The sequence below is a fragment of the Pelobates fuscus genome, chromosome 3 (assembly GCF_036172605.1).
Source record: "Pelobates fuscus isolate aPelFus1 chromosome 3, aPelFus1.pri, whole genome shotgun sequence".
Lineage (NCBI taxonomy): Eukaryota > Metazoa > Chordata > Amphibia > Anura > Pelobatidae > Pelobates > Pelobates fuscus.
Genome location: NC_086319.1, coordinates 397,630,473 through 397,650,664, shown reverse-complemented (window position 1 = coordinate 397,650,664; position 20,192 = coordinate 397,630,473). Strand labels below are relative to the sequence as shown.

At 41.8% G+C, this 20,192-nt stretch overlaps 1 protein-coding gene across 1 annotated transcript in view; it reads left to right on the top strand.

Annotated features, from left to right (window-relative positions):
* LOC134601892 (uncharacterized) overlaps positions 1–17,894 on the top strand; it is a 43,800-nt gene extending 25,906 nt beyond the window's left edge. Inside the window, exons 4-6 of the mRNA XM_063446397.1 lie at positions 13,669–14,034; positions 17,053–17,160; positions 17,755–17,894. Of these exons, the coding sequence (XP_063302467.1) occupies positions 13,669–14,034; positions 17,053–17,160; positions 17,755–17,894 (614 nt within the window). The remainder of the gene's footprint in view (positions 1–13,668; positions 14,035–17,052; positions 17,161–17,754) is intronic.
* The last annotated feature ends 2,298 nt before the right edge of the window (positions 17,895–20,192 follow it).

Below are 20,192 nucleotides of genomic sequence, written 5' to 3'. Positions count from 1 at the left end.
TTATAACTATAACGCATTTGTAGCTGCTTTTAGAAGAACATTTGACCCTCCAGGTAGAAAGGTTAATGCAGCCAGATTACTGTTGCGCCTGAGACAGGAGAACCGAACAATGGTGGATTATGCACTAGAGTTCAGGTCTCTGGCGTCAGAAGTCAAGTGGAATGAGCAGGCGTATATGGATGTATTTGTGAATGGCCTATCTGATGTAATCCTTGATGAGGTTGCTACCAGAGAACTCCCTGAGAATTTAGAGGATTTAATTTCGTTCATCTCTCGTATAGATGAACGTTTAAGAGAGAGACAGAACACTCGAGACAGGAACCGGAGACCTTCTTTTAGGTTAGCCCCCGCTTTTCCAAGTCCTGACTCCACGGTATCTTTGCTTCCTGAACCTATGCAGATAGGGTATACCCGCCTCTCTGAGGAGGAAAGACATTACAGGAGAAGAGAGGGTTTGTGTATGTATTGTGGGGCCAAGGGCCATGTACTCTCGAACTGTTCCAACCGCCCGGGAAACGCTCGCACCTAAGTCTCTCTAGAGGACAGGCCTTGGGTGTTTCTATTTTGTCCTCTACTCCTAATTATATCGATCACAGGCTTCTGCTACCAGTTTCCTTAACTTGGGGGAAGGAAGTAGTAAGGGCTATGGCATTGATAGATTCCGGTGCTGCTGAGAATTTTATCGACCAAGTCTTTGCTATTAAAAACAATCTCCCATCCCAGCTAACGGAGACACCCTTGGCCGTTGAGGCCATAGATGGTAGACCACTACTAGACCCTGTTATCTTTCGTGAAACCATACCCATTAATTTAAATGTTGGTATCCTACACGTGGAGAATTTATCTCTTATGCTCATTTCGTCTCCTTCCGTTCCCATAGTTCTGGGGTACCCATGGTTGAAAAAACATAACCCTATTATCGATTGGGAGTTAGGGGAGATACTCTCGTGGGGCCAGGGCTGCCAGGATAGGTGTTTGTGCAAGGTTTCTCCTTTAGCTAATGTTAGCATACCAGAGAATCCTACTCAGTGCACAGAAAGACAAATACCAGACCTTTACCTAGACTTAAGGGCAGTGTTTGACAAAAAGAATGCCGATTCTTTGCCGCCACACAGGTCATTTGACTGTAAAATTAAGCTTCTACCCGGGACTATGCCTCCGAGGGGCCATGTATATCCTTTGTCTGTTCAGGAAAACTCGGTTCTAGAGGAGTATATTCAGGAGAATTTAGAAAAGGGATTCATCAGGAGGTCTTCTTCTCCGGCCGGGGCTGGGTTTTTTTTCATTAAGAAGAAGGATGGCACCCTGAGACCTTGTATCGATTACCGAGGCTTGAATAAAATAACTGTCAGAAATGCCTATCCTATCCCACTGATTACCGAGTTATTTGATCGTCTTAAGGGCTCCAAGATCTTCACCAAGTTAGATCTCAGAGGGGCTTACAATTTGGTGAGAATCCAGCAAGGTCACGAGTGGATGACGGCATTCAATACCCGTTATGGCCACTACGAATACACGGTTATGCCATTTGGACTATGTAATGCTCCTGCAGTATTTCAAGATTTGATTAATGAGGTACTTAGGGAGTTTCAGCATGATTGTGTTATTGTTTACCTGGACGACATACTAATACACTCTAAGGAGATTGAGACTCACCATAGACAGGTCAGAAAGGTATTACACAAGCTGCTGCAACATGGTCTATATTGCAAATTGGAGAAGTGCAGTTTTGATCAGACTCAGGTAGACTTTCTTGGGTACGTGATTTCTGGGGAAGGTTTTAAAATGGATCCTGTAAAACTCCAATCTATTTTAGACTGGCCTTTGCCCAAAGGACTCAAGGCTATCCAAAGATTTATTGGTTTTTCCAACTACTATAGGCGCTTCATTAAGGGTTACTCCTCTATCATTGCGCCTATTACCAATATGACCAAACAAGGGGCTGATACTAAGTTCTGGTCTAAGGAAGCTCTTGGAGCTTTCAAGACTCTCAAGGAACTTTTTGCCTCGGCTCCTATTCTAGTCCATCCTGATACGACTCTGCCTTTCTTGCTCGAAGTCGATGCCTCTGAGACAGGAGTTGGGGCTGTTTTGTCTCAAAGGTTAGGGGTGGACAAACCGTTACACCCTTGTGGGTTCTTCTCTAAGAAATTTTCTGGGCCTGAGAGCAGATATGACATTGAGGAAAGGGAACTGCTAGCGGTCATTAAGGCTTTAAAGGAGTGGAGACATTTACTGGAAGGGACATTACACCCTGTTACTATCTTAACGGATCATAAGAACTTGTCTTATATTGGGGAGGCTAAGCGCTTATCCGCCAGGCAGGCTCGCTGGTCCTTATTCCTCACTCACTTTAATTATGTACTTACATATAGGCCTGGTTCTAAGAACTCTAAAGCCGATGCTTTGTCTCGTCAATATGAACCATCCATTATAACTGAACCAGTCCTGTCCTCCATAGTTCCTAAGGGGAATATCATCGCGAACACTAATCTCAGGATTCACTCTCCATTGCTTTCCGAGATCATGAAGTTTCAGCACTTGGCACCCAGACAGACTCCGGGGGATCGACACTTCGTTCCTGCCGCTCTCCAACTGGAGGTGCTACGCTGTCTCCATAACAGCAAGGTGGCTGGGCATCCTGGCATCCGCAAGACATATGCTCTGGTCTCTAAAGATTTTTGGTGGCCTGACTTACGTAAAGACATTAAAGAATTCATCGGGGCATGTGAAGTTTGTACCAAGACCAAGCTACCCCATTCGCTTCCATGCGGATTTCTGCACCCTTTAGAGGTTCCTGAAAAGCCTTGGTCCTGCCTGGCAATGGACTTCATTGTTGATCTGCCTATCTCCAAAAAGCAGACTGTCATTCTCACTGTGGTGGATAGATTTACTAAAATGGCTCACTTCATTCCCTTACCTAAACTCCCATCTTCGCCCGAATTATATTCGCCGAGATATTCGCTAGGGAGATTTTCCGTTTGCATGGGATACCTTCCCAAATTGTCTCTGACAGAGGCTCCCAATTTGTTTCCCGTTTTTGGAAATCGTTCTGCTCCCAACTGGGCATCAAATTGAATTTCTCCTCTGCCTATCATCCTCAGTCCAATGGAGCTGCTGAACGCACTAACCAAAAGGTCGAACAGTATTTGCGTTGTTTCGTTTCTGAGCACCAGGACGATTGGGTCGGTTTGATTCCTTGGGCGGAGTTTGCACATAACAATCTCACTTGTGATTCTACGCATTCTAGCCCTTTTTTCTTGAATTATGGCTTTCATCCTTCCATCCTTCCTTCGGAATCTTCTTCTCAGGGGGTACCGTCGGTGGATGTTCATGTTGCCAATTTAAGGAAGTTGTGGGATCAGACTCGACAAATTCTTCTGCGCAATTCTATGCTGGTTAAAAAACACGCTGACAAACGTAGAAGGGCAGCACCAGTGTTTGTTCCAGGCGATAGAGTATGGTTAAGTACTAGAAACATTCGCCTAAAAGTGCCGTTCATGAAGTTTGCTCCTCGTTACATTGGACCTTACAGGGTACTGTCTCAAATTAACCCAGTTGCGTATCGTTTAGCGTTGCCTAATGCCTTACGCATTCCGAATTCATTTCATGTTTCCTTGCTAAAACCACTAATTTGTAACAGGTTCTCCTCCACGATCGCCCCTCCTCGCTCAGTTCAGGTGGAGGGTCAGGAGGAGTATGAGGTCAATTTCATCGTTGATTCTCGAATCTCTCGGGGGAAACTGCAATATCTGGTCGATTGGAAGGGTTATGGTCCTGAGGAGAGAAGTTGGGTACCTCAGGAGGAGGTGCATGCTCCCCGTCTCCGCAGGGCGTTTCACTCTCGATTCCCTTCTCGCCCTGGTGTATTCCGCCCGGTGGGCGTATCTGAGAGGGGGGGTACTGTCAGGGTACCTGTGGTCTCTACCTCCGAAAGAGGTAGAGACTTAGCTGTTCCTTCATCCAGACGGTCTGATGGCTCCCGTCCCCGCGGTCTATCCGGTCATGCAAGGCCGGCCGCGAGGGAGTGACTGCCTTTTACAGCATCTAGGCAGGAAGTTGTCATCAGGACACTCCCCCGGAACAACCTGTCAGTCAATTGCTGCAGGACCAATCAGGACGCCTAGGAGGCGTGGTTACTGCTCTAGACAGGGTATTTAACAGAGCTTCTTTCATTAGCTCATTGCCCTGTCGTGGTTCTAGCTTGTCCCGTTTGGTTTTGACCCGGCTTGTTTACCTTACTCTGCTTATCTCTGTTACCCTTGATTCGGCTTGTCTCTCGCTTACCTGTCTTCTGTTACCCTCGACCTCGGCTTGTCTTTGACCATTCTTTACTGTACTACTTACGTTAGTCCGGCCATTCTAAGGTCCGGTATACGTATCTGGCTACTGTTTGTACTCTGCGTGTTGGATCCCTGTCCCGATCCTGACAATAAGGAGGAGTGCCTGGCTCTGGAGTTTGTTTCTATATATATATATATATATATATATATATATATATATATATATATATATATATATATATATATATACATGTATATAGTATTATTTGTATTTATGTATATATACATATAAAATTTCATTCTAACTGTATTTTGAGATATATATATATATATATATATATATATCAAAATACACTTAGAATTATATTTTATAATTATATATATAATGTTTTTATTATTTTATTTTTTTAATTTACTTATTATTTATATTTTATAATACAATATATATGTGTGTGTGTGTGTGTGTGTGTGATTTAATTATACGTTTATTTTTTATCAATATGTGTATATATAAAAATACTCTTAGTTTGACATTATATATAAGATATATACATATTATATATAGATATAGATATATATATATTTTTTTACTCTGACTGATTTGCTATATCTTTTTTTTTAATCTTTTTTTTTACCAGCAGAGGGACTGCCTGTTAGTTCAGGTAGTCCCCCTGCAGGCAGATTCATGGACGCCTATTGCGGCCATGTGACCGCTCTGTTAGAGTGATCACATGCCCGCGGGGTCCTAATTTGCCAATGGGGGACTGTCTGGGCTGTCAGGCAGTCCTCCCAGACCGGGAACAACGCCAATCCACAGCAGGGGGAAAGGCAGTGATTGGGAAAGTAAATATTTCCAATATAACAGTCCAGGACCGTCATCGGTCCACAAGGGGATGTTTCAGATGATGGTCCTGAACCGTCATCGGTCCTCAAGGGGTTAAATCAAGTCATCTGGACCAAGTAGAATATACCCATAGAAGATTATCAGTGCATAATATCCAAATAATAATAGACATATTAGATACTGTCCAGAAAGGAAAGATTCTTGTCCTGAGATCCTGTCGCCGGATGCTGAGAAGGCATTCAACAGGGCCAGGTGAGGTTATCATAGATAGACCTTATATAATTTTGCATATGAGGTTTTTTTTTTTTGTTTGTTTTTTTTAGATATGGCCTTATATTCCCATTCAATGGCAAGATTGGTGTGAAATGGGTTCAGCTCTGGATAAACATAGAAACATAGAATGTGACGGCAGATAAGAACCATTCGGCCCATCTAGTCTGCCCAGTTTTCTAAATACTTTCATTAGTCCCTGGCCTTATCTTATAGTTAGGATAGCCTTATGCCTATCCCACGCATGCTTAAACTCCTTTACTGTGTTAACCTCTACCACTTCAACTGGAAGGCTATTCCATGCATCCACTACCCTCTCAGTAAAGTAATACTTCCTGATATTATTTTTAAACCTTTGTCCCTCTAATTTAAGACTATGTCCTCTTGTTGTGGTAGTTTTTCTTCTTTTAAATATAGTCTCCTCCTTTACTGTGTTGATTCCCTTTATGTATTTAAATGTTTCTATCATATCCCCCCTGTCTCGTCTTTCCTCCAAGCTATACATGTTAAGATCCTTTAACCTTTCCTGGTAAGTTTTATCCTGCAATCCATGAACCAGTTTAGTAGCCTTTCTTTGAACTCTCTCTAAGGTATCAATATCCTTCTGAAGATAGGGTCTCCAGTACTGTGTACAGTACTCCAAGTGAGGTCTCACCAGTGTTCTGTACAATGGCATGAGCACTTCCCTCTTTCTACTGCTAATACCTCTCCCTATACAACCAAGCATTCTGCTAGCATTTCCTGCTGCTCTATTACATTGTCTGCCTACCTTTAAGTCATCAGAAATAATCACCCCTAAATCCCTTTCCTCAGATGTTGAGGTTAGGACTCTATCAAATATTTTGTACTCTACCCTTGGGTTTTTACGTCCAAGATGCATTATCTTGCACTTATCCACATTAAATGTCAGTTGCCACAACTCTGACCATTTTTCTAGTTTACCTAAATCATTTTCCATTTGGCTTATCCCTCCTGGAACATCAACCCTGTTACATATCTTAGTATCATCCGCAAAAAGACACACCTTACCATCAAGACCTTCTGCAATATCACTAATAAAAATATTAAAGAGAATGGGTCCAAGTACAGATCCCTGAGGTACCCCACTGGTGACAAGCCCAAGCTTCGAATATACTCCATTGACTACAACCCTCTGTTGCCTGTCACTCAGCCACTGCCTTACCCATTCAACAATATTGGAGTCCAAACTCAAAGATTGTAGTTTATTGATAAGCCTTCTATGTGCAACAGTGTCAAAAGCCTTACTGAAATCTAGGTAAGCAATGTCTACTGCACCACCCTGATCTATAATTTTAGTTACCCAATCAAAAAAATCAATAAGATTAGTTTGGCATGATCTCCCTGAAGTAAACCCATGTTGTCTCTGGTCTTGAAATCCATGTGTTTTTAGATGTTCAACAATCCTATCCTTTAACATGGTTTCCATCACTTTCCCCACTACTGAAGTAAGGCTTACTGGCCTATAGTTGCCCGACTCCTCCCTATTACCTTTCTTGTGAATGGGCACAACATTCGCTAACTTCCAATCTTCTGGGACTACTCCTGTTATCAATGATTGGTTAAATAAATCTGTTAATGGTTTTGCTAGTACACCACTAAGCTCTTTTAATAGCTTTGGGTGTATTCCATCAGGTCCCATTGACTTATTTGTCTTTACTTTTGACAGTTGAAATAGAACCTCTTCCTCTGTAAACTCACGTGTAATAAATGACTCATTTATCCTTTTTCTTAACTGAGGTCCCTTTCCTTCATTTTCATCTGTAAATACCGAACAAAAATATTCATTGAGGCAGTCAGCTAGACCTTTATCCTCATCTACATACCTTCCTTCTTTTGTTTTTAATCTAACTAATCCTTGTTTTACTTTTCTTTTCTCATTTATGTATCTAAAAAAAGTTTTGTCCCCCTTTTTTACCGACTGTGCTATTTTCTCTTCTGTGTGGGATTTGGAAGCTCTTATAACTTGCTTAGCCTCTTTCTGCCTAATCTTATAGGTCATTCTGTCTTCCTCACTCTGGTTTTTTTTATAATTACTAAATGCTAACTTTTTGTTTTTTACTATTTTGGCCACATCTGCGGAGTACCACAGTGGTTTCTTGAATTTTTTGCTTTTACTGACAAGCCTAATGCAATTTTCTGTTGCCTTCAGTAGTGCAACTTTTAAATAATCCCATTTCTTTTGGACTCCATATAAATTGCTCCAGTCTGATAATGACTCCTTTACACATATTCTAATTTTAGAAAAGTCTGTTTTTCTAAAGTCTAAAGCTTTTGTTTTTGTGTGGTGTGACTCAGTCACTGTTCTTATATTAAACCACACTGACTGATGATCACTGGATCCTAAACTTTCACCTACAGTAATATCTGATACCAAATCTCCATTTGTTAACACTAAATCTAGTATGGCCTCTTTACGAGTTGGCTCCTCAACGACTTGTTTTAGAGACAATCCCAGTAGGGAGTTTAGAATATGTGTGCTCCTGGCACAAGTAGCTATTTTTGTTTTCCAATTCACATCACGAAGATTAAAGTCACCCATGATGATAACTTCCCCCTTCATTGTCATTTTAGCTATTTCTTCAACTAGTAGATTATCTAACTCTTCAATTTGTCCTGGGGGCCTATAAATCACACCTATTTACTGTGTGATTACCAAATTCTAACGTAACCCAAACGGACTATATGTTCGCCTCACTAACCTTTATTAGGCTAGATTTTATGCTATCCTTTACATACAGGGCCACCCCTCCCCCTTTCTTGCCTTCCCTGTCTTTTCTATATAAAGAGTACCCTGCTATTGCTATGTCCCAGTCATTTTTCTCATTATACCATGTCTCAGTAACAGCGACTAAATCTACACTATCAGTTGCCATTATTGCCACAAGTTCATGGATCTTATTCCCTAAACTGCGAGCATTTGTAGACATGACTCTAAGCTTATCATTTTTTAACACACTTGCTACAGGCACCTTCTGTCCTTGTTTTGGGGGACAATTGGATTGATGTTTTATCACCCTTTTGCCCCCCCCCCCCCCTAGTTTAAAAACATCCTAGCAAAACCTCTGAACTGCTCACTGAGAACATTTGTTCCCTTTTGAGAAAGATGCAACCCATCTTTTTTGTACAGTTTATTTCCATTCCAAACAGAGCTACCATGTGCAATAAAGCCAAATCCTTGCTCCCGACACCATTCACCAAGCCACAAGTTAAAGTCCCTAATACGCATCCGCCTGTCGTTCTGAGTGTTATGCACAGGCAGAACTTCAGAGAATGACAGTGTGGAAGCAACCTGCCGTATATCATTGGCAAAAACACTAAAAACTTCCTTAACCTCTGAAACCTCATTGCAAGCCAAGTCATTTGTCCCTAAATGGACAAGTACATCCAATTCCCCTTCCTGCTTTGCTTGTTTAACAATATTACAGATATGTCTCCTGTCTCTGTGAGCAGTAGCTCCGGGAAGACACCTCACAAGACCACCATTGTCCATCTCCACACCTCTTATGATGGAATCCCCCAACAACAACTGCTTTCTATTAGGCCTCACCATAGTCTTCAAGCCTCTCTGCACAACACCACTAGCCTCAGTGCCTCTCTGCACAACACCACTAGCCTCAGTGCCTCTCTGCACAACACCACTAGCCTCAGTGCCTCTCTGCACAACACCACTAGCCTCAGTGCCTCTCTGCACAACACCACTAGCCTCAGTGCCTCTCTGCACAACACCACTAGTCTCAGTGCCTCTCTGCACAACACCACTAGCCTCAGTGCCTCTCTGCACAACACCACTAGCCTCAGTGCCTCTCTGCACAACACCACTAGCCTCAGTGCCTCTCTGCACAACACCACTAGCCTCAGTGCCTATCTCCAGGACACCACTACACTTTGAAAGTGCAGAAAATGAATTATGTAGAACAACAGACTGTGCAATATGCCTTTTATCCACAACTCCAAGTCTACCAGATCCTACAGTAATCCATCTGCCATTCCTAGTATGTCTCTGCGGCAATGGCTTTGCAGCAGTTCCAGCCTGAATTTGTTTACCAGATAATTTACAAATCTCAGACTTCAAAAATACAATCTCCTGCCGCAAGATAGAGAACTGTCTACAGATTAGACAACAACCAAACCTCCAAAAAGTGGAACGTGAAACAAATGCAAAGCAACTATTACACTGAAGTCTGCCATTCCAATGAGGCGAATAATTTAAATCAAACAAATTTTACCTTTTTTTTTTTTTATTTATCCTCCTGAATACCTCAGATTACCTCCAGGTTATCTCCAGAATATCTCCAACCACACACACACTTAGAAGCAACACTTAGATGAAGCAACCAAGCTTATGGTTCGTCTTGGGAATGGCACCAATTATGGTTGCCCATTCTCTCCACTACTCTATGCAATTACTCTAGAACCATTGGTATTTACTATTATAAACAATAGGATTAAATGTTTTGAACGCCATGAATCTAATATCAATTTGTATTCTGATAATTTAATACTAACTTTGCAGGGTCCAATACAGTCTATGATAGAGGTGGTGACTGTAATTGGGGAATTTTTTAAAGTATCAGGTTATAAGTTAAATCTTGATAGGTCCTTAGCTTTAGCATTTAATATTCCAGCAAAAGAAAAGAATAAAAAAAGAACTAGATAAGATTTATGGCTTAAAGTGGGCCTGCAGGTTCCATAAATTACTTAGGATTTGAAATAAGTATGGATATTTAAAAAAGTATTGAATTATATTTCCTTCCTTTATTAAAACAAACTATAGACAATTGAATGAATGGAAGAATATTTAGATTTCTTGATGTGGTAGTATTAACATCATAAAAGCATATATTCTTCCTAGATGGACTTACCTTTTAGATTGATTCCTAATAACGTCCCGAGTAGTTGGCTTGCAATGATATAGACAGGTTTCAGGAAATATATTTGGTTATGAAAATAATCTAGAGTGAAAATGAGAACCCTTATGCCAAAGCCATCACAGGGTGGAGTATGTACTGTCCTTACCTCACCTGACATTGTATTTTATTGCCATCAGGAGAAGAGATGTTTAATAAAGTACTGCCTTTAAGGAAGCAGTTTATGCACATTTATATATATATTTTTTTTATTTTTTTTGTTTTGTTTTTATTTGCTGTCACATGTTTTTTATTTAGTTTGATAAGCTTGGGCTTCCCTGATAAGCCATTGTGTTCAAGGAGAATGGACCAACTAGTATTGCAATCACTAGACACAGCTCAATGGCAAAACTGAGGAATTACTTGAACATATAGCAGGTGACACATGTTACTTAGGTGCTACATATTACTTAGGTATCAGCAGTGTGTGGATCCTGTCACTGCTGGTACACTTTACCCCTGTATGTGTCTCCTGACTCTGGTCCTACTATTGACATAATAAGCTCACTGTTTTATTTCCTGTTCCTGTCACAGTTTGCTCACTCCAAATCCAATCTGCTGGCATTGCAGATATTCAGAGAGAGTCTGTCCATATCTTTCCTTAAGTAATTCCTTCATGGCCCCTGCACTGTCTGCCCTGTGTGTGTTTTCTCATAATGATACCAATATGGCTTGTGTATGCCTTCTTTCACTGATGGCACATAGTGTCTGTATAGATCTGTGTATGTATATGTGGATGAGTAAGTCTCAATATGTGTATGTAGTAAGTGTGTCTATTGAATAATCAATAGTAATAGCAGGACTCTGTGGAGATAGTTATTAAGGCAATATGAGTTCACAAAATAGCAATATTGTGTAACAAATGTCTCAGCATTTTGTATATTTTCTTCCCATATGTGGTTAAACCTTTACTAGATTAATTTTATTCAGCTATTGTTTCATTTTTCTTGCCCACATATTATTCAATAGACACACTTACTATTTACACTTTTAACCTCAGGTGGCGGTTATTCTCGCAGTGATTCAGTGGTTATGGTACACATATCCGGTCTCATCGTTTAAAATTTGAGAGTTATTCACCAGTGTAAGCTGGAGTTTATCTATTAAGTTACTTTTGAAAATCAATATGTGTATGTGTCTTTTTGAGTATGTGTCTTTATGAGTGTGTCCTTAGGACTTTGTCTATATTGCTGTTTGTGTGTGTTTACATGACTTTGTATCAATGTGTGTATATCTGGCTGTATGACTGTGTGTATTTATGTGTATATGACTTTGTGAGGAATATTTAAATGTTTTAAAAAGTAACATTTTGAATAATGTTTTGTCACTGAAAATGGCATATATTGAAAAATTATAAATAATGTACAAAAGAAGCAACAGATAAGAACCTGATTACTTAGTTAACATTTTTTTTATTACAAACACACAACCCCCACACATAATCACAGTTTGCCAAACAAAATAAGCCAAGCCCCACTGTTTGCATTCAGCAACCACCCCACAATAACAATTTGCTAATCCACACAGGCAATCACACTCACATTCACAGTCACACTCACATTCACAATCACACTCATAGCACATTTAGCTAACCACATACATCTCACAAACATCAACCTTCACACTATAACACAGCGGAACTCTGTGATACATTCAATAATTAATATATACTATGAGGGACACTGCCCATGGGGCACCAACGAAGGTAAATCCAGCCATGATAAGTTGAGAAATAAAAGTAGCAGTGAAAAGTGGCATTCACTTGGCAAAACTGTTAAAGAAGAGAGCAATGAAACAATGCCAGGAAAATAACTGGAATGCTACCAGAGAAGGCAGAGAAAGGCACTTGGAGAATGTAGCCACATGTAACAAAAGCACAGCTTAGTGGAAAGGGGCCTTGCCAGGGGTTAGGAGGTGGGCATAGGAGGAAGCTACCGTATATACTCGAGTATAAGCCGAGTTTTTCAGCACATTTTTTGTGCTGAAAAACCCCAACTCGGCTTATACTCGAGTCAGAGTCTGTTTTATGGCAATTTGCATTGCCATAATACAGACTGGGGGGAGAGGGGTGCTGGCAGAGCTGTACTTACCTTTCCTGCAGCTCCTGTCAGCTCTCTTCTCCTCCGCGCCGTCCGTTCAGCACCTCGGTCAGCTCCCAGTGTAAGTCTCGCGAGAGCCGCGGCCATATAAGTAGGCAGACATCTTAGGACAAATCACTTTTAACTTGCCTACCTGACTGATTTTGTCCCACCCTCTCTCCCTGGGTTTTGGCAATAGTGTGGTTCCTGTTTTGTCACAGCGGTGGGATAGGGAGCTATAGGAGAGGAAATAGGCTCCCCGGTAGGAAGGTTATGTTAATGGTTATTGGTAAGTTGGTAGGTTTCGAGTCCTGTCGGTGGCTCAGAACCTGGTGGGGTAGGGGTATCCGGGTATACCCCTACCATGGTTAAGTTATAATAAATGGTTGGCACTTTAAGTGATGTTATGTTGGTATAATGTTATGCATATATATGTTATTTAATAAGGGGATCATTGCCGTTTATACCTAACGGAAGGATACGGAAGTAAGGGCGGGGCATAGGGCAATGAAACAAACAGTTTCTATGTTAAGTTATTATTATTTATATATTTAATAAAGCTGTGGACAATTTTACCCATATACCCTAGTGTTCGTGTTTTATTGGGGTCAGGTATGTGGGGGTTTGTCCAAGGTTCTGGATGCCCATATGGCGACGATACACCGGTCAAGGCGATACCCCTGTCTAGAACATTTGACTAGTGTTTAATTGTGTGTGGGAGGATTGAGTGTGACAGTGTGGATATGTTTGTGGAGTGGGTGAGAGTAACAGGGTGTTTGTGGACTGTGGGGGTTGACTAAGTGTGATTCTGCATGTAGGGTGGCTATGAGTCTCTCTGTATACTGAGTGACATATACAAGGCTCTGTAGTGTGAATCCCTCTGCATACTGTTAACACACACAATGCTCTGCACAGTGAGTCTCTCTTTATACTGATTGACATACTCTGCTCTGCACAGTGAATAATACTGACTCAGTACACGGGATTCACTGCGCACAGCATTGCATGTTACTCTGTAAATAGAGGGATGTGTGCAAAAAAAAAAACACTGTCAATCGATGCATGTACCTTTAAAGCAACACCTCTTGCAACTAGCAATAACGACCACAAGATGGCAACCATTTTCTATAAATATTGTCAAACAACAGCATGTACAATATTAGTTTTAATAAATGGATATGTGTGTAAGTGTCCTACATGAACCTGACATAATATACTCAATATATGTAATACCTTAACACTCTACATTTTAATTGTAATTTTAGAAAAAACAAATACATTGAATATCAACCAGTCAACTGAAGAAGTATTTCAGAGCCCTACAACCATCAACTGCAGCTTCACTGAGCCACAAGACAAAGATCCAGTGTGGGTGGGAATTTACTGGGTGGTTGGAGAATCACGAGATGTCTTTGCCTATCACCCAGACCCTGCCATGATCCACAAAAATTACACAGGAAAAACACGGCTTGTGGGAAAGGCAAATCTCCTTCTAGAAGACTTCCAGGGGCCAGATAATACCACCTTCTACTGTCGGGTGGCAATACGATCGTGTGTTACAACTAGGGAACAGCTTAATACATTTGATATGAAAGTGGAGGAAGGAGCTGGAACAGTACTAAGATTCTATGGTAAGTAAGAAATAATATAAGTCAGGGCCGGACTGGGACAAAAATTCAGCCCGGGCAATTAAAGGCAGAGCAGCCCACTATTAGGGGCGGGGTCAGAAAGGGGGCATGTCATGTCACCACCACCCAATGAGTATGTTAATGTCACGCTTCTCCAGAGCATCCAGTGTTTTTAGATGGAAGTTAATGCCATGTTGTTTCTTTTGGGGCGCAAGCATGCGCTGTGTTTGCTTGAGATTTGTCTCTGGTGTCCTCAATAGTGGGATACCAGAGATCAAAACAGGAACAGGGCTGTTAAAGTGTTGTGCATGTGTGGGGATGTTCCCTGTGGTGTTGTATATGTTTGGAGGTTGCATGTGTGTAGAACAGACTTTTTGTGTTGTATTGTGTGTAAAGGGGTCTGTTTGTGGCGTACTGCATGTGGCTAGGGACTGCAGTCTGTGTTTCTGGGTTGTAAAGTATGTGTGTGTGTGTATTTATATAGGGCCTGTGGAGTGTGTGGGCCTAGTGGATGTAGTGTGTGCATGTAAAGAGCTGTACTGTGTGTTTGTGAGTGTATCTAGGGGCTCTAGTGTGTGTATGCATATAGGAGCTGTACAGCACATGTGTGTAGGTGCAGTGATGTATGCATAGGTGGTGTAGTGTGTACAGGGGGTGCGGAATATGTATTTATAGGGGATATAAATTACTGTGTTTGCATGCAGGAGGTGTAATGTGTGTGTTTAAAGGGTCATAACGCATAAAAGTGCAGGGAGTGTAATGTATGTTTAGGGGGTATAGAGTGTGTATGTGAGTGCCGGGGGTATAGTGTGTATATAAGGGGTATAGAGAGTGTGTGAAGTGTGTTTGTGTGTAAGTGCAGGAGGTGTAGTGTGGATATAGGGCTATAGAGTGTGTGCCGTGTGTTAATGCAGGGGCTGTAGTGTGTATATAGGGGGATAGAGTGTGTTTAGTGTGTCTGTGTGTAAGTGCAGGGGGTGCTGTGTGTTTGTGTGTTAGTGCAGTTGAGCAGTATGTTTGTGTGAGTGCAGGGGGTACAGTGTGTGTAGTGTGTGTGCTAGTGCAGGGGGTGCAGTATGTTTGTGTGTTAGTGCAGGGGGCAGTATGTTTGTGTGTTAGTGCAGGAGGTGCGGTGAGTGTAGTGTGTTTGTGTAGGGGAGCAGTATGTTTGTGTGTTAGTGCAGTGTGTGTATTGTGTTTGTGTGTTAATGCAGGGGCTGCAGTGTGTTTGTTAGTGCAGGGGGTGCAGTGTGTTTGTTAGTGCAGGGGGTGCAGTGTGTTTGTGTAGTGTGTAGTGTGTTTGTGTGTTAGTGCAGGGAGTGCAGTGTGTTTGTGCAGTGTGTGTAGTGTGTTAGTGCAGTTTGTGTAGTGTGTTTGTGTGTTAGTGCAGGTGGCTGCAGTGTGTTTGTTAGTGCAGGGGGTGCAGTGTGTTTGTGCAGTCTGTGTAGTGTGTTAGTGCAGTTTGTGTAGTGTGTTAGTGCAGGGGGTGCAGTGTGTGTGTGTGTGTGTGTATGTGAGGGGGTGTATATAGTGGATGATATGGCCATATACGATTTTGTTTACCAAAATTTGTACATCATTGGGGAGACCTTCAATTGGCTTGGCCCAACGCTCAACTTCTTCACATTATTAATTTAAGAATTAAACAAAAAAAGTAATTACAAAAAAAAATAATACCATTTACTCCCCCCTTTTAACTTGGCAGGGGAGAGAGGAAGCATTCACATACCTGGTGGTCCAGTGAGGAGGGAGGGCACGCCACGCAACGATCCCAGGTGGTCCAGCGGCAAGTAATTCAGTCTGTACCCCGCAGGGTACAGACCATGTTTCTCTCCCTCTCGCGAGCGCTGGGTTTTCAGAGCGTTGCCACGGGTTACCATGGCAACGCTCTGATAATCTCGGAGCTCGCGAGAGGAAGAGAAGGAAGCTGCTCTGCGTTCTCCCCTCCGGCCCATGATGGGAGACAGGACTCCACCTTGGGGCCGGTGCTGCCCTGCATGGGCCGGCAGGAGAGATCTCTTGATCTTTCCTGCCGGCCTCGGCCCATGGCCATCGCGGCCCACCGGGCATTTGCCCGGTTTGCCCGATGGCCAGTCCGGGCCTGATATAAGTAATAGAAATAAATTAAATGTATAAGCCAAAATGTGAAGCATTTTTATTTACTGGGACATTACTTGACTTATCTGTATCTTCCAAGACTATAAATTACATCTGTAACCTTTTTTAAAAAAACTAAATAAACATTTTTATAAATCCAGGTCATCGAAATGACTTACTTCAGTATGCACCCTGTGGTTATTCGGAACTAAGTGCGGTTCCTTCAGTTGTTTGTGGTAACAACATGACTTAAAGGGAAATCCACTGCCCAAATAAATAGAATTATTAATGTTTAATCAATTTCATTGTTTAGTAGAAATGTCCTCGGTGAAGACATGCATGTATTTTTTTATTACATATATACCTAAAAACAGCTTATTAAAGCTGCATATCTCTTGTCTGCTGCCTTTGCAAGCCTTACCCTTCTTCCTCAGCCCATACTCTCTGTGGCTGTCCAATCACAGACTTCCCAATGCAGCTCAATGAGAAGTATTTTCAAGGCAGGTGCTCTGAGCAATTGCTTCTTTGCGTTTAGCTCCAGTGAGCAACTCAAACCAGGAAGTAACAGGACCGGTTTTCTGCTTGACAGCCAGGTTTGTGTAACAAGGTTAAATTACAAAAGTGCTAATTTCTATTGAAATCTGCACATTTTTGTCCGGGGTGTTCCATCAAAGCTCAATTTGGTTCTATACAATTGTGTTTAGAGTTGTTTCTATGAAATAACTGTGCGTGGAATCCATGAAAAAAATACCTAAATTACATAAATCAGTCTACGTATCCCAATTTGATGATCCTGATCCATAACATATATGTAAATTAACATAAGATTTTTTGAATAAGTAAAACATTTAATTTCTGAGATTATGGGACAAATATGACTATATAATCTACTTGTTGTTTTTAATCACGTTTGTGTTTTTACAGATTCTTCACAGTCGCATTCAAGTCTAGCTTTGTTTGCAGGTCTGATTGTTTCTATGATTTTTATTTTCATTGCTACACTGGCTCTGTTCTGCTTCGTGAAAAGAAAAGGTAAGATCGTAGACTTCTATCCCATTTCAGGCAATTTACTAACTGGTTTGTTTAATTAAAGTGAAAATGGTTTCAAAATGAATTGTGATTTCAAAGTGAATTTAACATTTTAGACCATGGTAACCATGATGCAGGCTTAGCTAGCTTGGCAAACGTTTCCAACTTTGCTATTCTGGCCTTATATTTTAAATTCATTTTAAATTCATTTTGAATTACTGACAATTCTAACTTTTGTAAATGTCCTATATCTGCTAAGTTAAACAATGGTTTGAATTACCCCTGGGGTTATTATCAATTTTAAAGCTCCCACCTTCTGCCAATGGGTGTGGATGGGTCTCTTTCCCAGTTAATATTAATTTAAAAGCCTCCACCCACCATCAATGAATAGAGGCTGGGAGAACAGTAGGTTCTCCAGGTTATTATAGTTAGAGCTCCAAACTGTGATATCTCCTGAACGTAGCATACAGAATGAATTTAACCTCTCACACCTAGCACTGGGTGAGGGGGCTATGGGAGTGTAATGGAAACAGGGAGTAACTTGTTTCTGACATTTGATCCCAACCTGTCCTGCTATGTTGTCCATCTCTTCTCTAGGCAGGTATCCATTCTTCAACCATCTCCTTCTTCCAGGCAAGAATAGTTTCCACTGTGTCTCCAATTTCCAGGCTGCTGTTGACCCCTCTGTCCTCTCTTCCTTCCAGGCAGTGTTTGACCCCTGTGCCTGCACTGCCTAAAAATACTGCCTTTACAATGGCACTTGCTCTGGCTTAGCTCTTTACCTAAAGGTACAACTGTTCAGCTCATCCCAAATACCAGGGAGTGCAGGCAGAACACCCTTAGACTCCTGGTAAGGAACTCACTTTACAGATAGGGCCAGCACATCCTATAGGCAGATTAGGTGGCTGCCTACCGTGCTTCTTAAAGGGGGGGCTGCCCCCTCTATGTGGGACACATTCAGCATTGCGTGCTGCAGGTCATGGCACCAGGCGATAGGGAGCACTTACATAGGGTCAAACTAGCTCCCAGTGCCATCAACCTCAGCACACAAAGAGCACTGAGATCCACCCCCCTACATACCTCATATCCCGGCAGTGCGTGGGCACATTGTACGATCGATCATGCCCCTTCTACTGTACTCGGGGTGAAGTGGGTGGGAGGATCGCAGGGGTGGAGCTAAGAGTGTAAAGGCAGCCAGGCCTGGACTGGGACCCACAGAGAGCCTATGTGAAATGAAGGCAAGAGGGAGACTTAATTGTGTGTGTGTGTGTGTGTGTGTGTGTGTGTCAGCCTGTTTCAGTCAGTATGTTTGTGTGTGCTTGGGTCAGTGTGTGTGTATGTCTGAGTCAGTGTGTGTGTGTGTCTGGATCAGTGCATGTCTGCTTGGGTCTATGTGTGTGTCTGCTACGGTCTCTGTATGTGCATGTCTGCATGGGTCAGTGTGTGTGTATGTGTCAGTCTGCATCAGTCAGTGTATGTGTATGCTTGGGCCAGTGTGTGTGTGTGTGTGTGTGTCACTCTGCGTGAGTCAGTGAATTTATGTGTGCATTGGTCACTGATTGTGATTGTGTGGACCATTGAGTTTGAGTGAGTGAAAGAGTGTGAGTCTGTGTGTGTGTCTATATGTAAACATGGCATTGTGGTGGAGTTGTCTCTAGTGGCTGTCACTGTGACAGCTACTAGAATTTTGTTTAACCCTTCAAGGTAAGGCAATGTTTTATCTTGTGGGGTTAAACCTACAGGACCACTGTGGAGCGAATGTGGCAGCAATTTTTATTTTCCTAGGGCGGCAATAATCCTTGCACCGGCCCTGCTTACAGACATACACAAGGAGTGCATCGATCAGTCGCCTAAGGCATGACTATAATGACGGCTTTAGACATGAAAACGTTAGGGCAATTACACAAAAGCGATACTCACGGCTCAGGTGCTCATAAAGGACAATTCTGTCCCAGTATTCACAGCCATATAATCAAAACAGAAATATCCGTTACAATTTTGTTGTAACCTTGTGGGATATTAAAAAACAAAAAGTAAGTGACCACTAATATTTTGTTTGATAATGTTTTCAAGACTTTATCATGATCCTAACAACAGAATAAATAGGGCTACAGAATCACTAGTCTCCATCCTAGTTAATCCCTTATTTTCACTAGACTCCATCCTAGTTGATCCCTTATTTACTACCAGACTTTGAGTTTCAGTGTCGGTCGTTCATCAATTTGGTTGAAGAAGTAAATTCTGAGCTGCCACATTCCATAATCCCAAAGCAACTGAAACGGACAATGGTTGAGCCATAATGGTTACTCTGGAATTTAACCCCTTAGGGACCAAACTTCTGGAATAAAATGGAATCATGACATGTCACACATGTCATGTGTCCTTAAGGGATTAAAATGGCACCACATTAGTACAAGGAATGTTTAAATGTGCCCCATGCCCCCATTCACAATGCCATGAGTGGAGGCATGTCTGCTAAATTCCCAATTGCTAGTAACATACAGGGAGGACCAAGCACAGGTCCAAGTACAGGTCCTCTCTTTGCCCCACCCATTGGCATTGTGGTGGGAGTTCCATTGATAGGAATAGAGGTTGGACTGATAACGGGGGCAAAAAAATTAAATATCTATTATTAAAAAATTATACTTTCCATGAGACATCTTCTCTCTTTTTACATCTTCCTCATCATCTTGCACTGGGTTTCCCCCTTTCCCATTCATATTATTTATAACCTCTGTGATAACTGGCCTCCATTATCGTCAGAGTGGCTCCACCTTGGACTGCGATTATGTGAGACTTGGTTTCCTGTTATGGAAGTTATGGAACTTTGAGTTTTTGTGTTTCTGATACTTCTCGTGGTTCCCCAGATATCTGTTATGTCTGTTATGGGATGTTCACAATTTGGGATATCTTTTTATAATCCAACTTGGATTTGTGCTTGCCCAGAACTTTATTCAGTGTTTATTTTGAAAGTTTCTATTTGATGATGTTTGTTGATGCATGCACGTCTGTATTTGCCGTGTAAATAGCTGTTC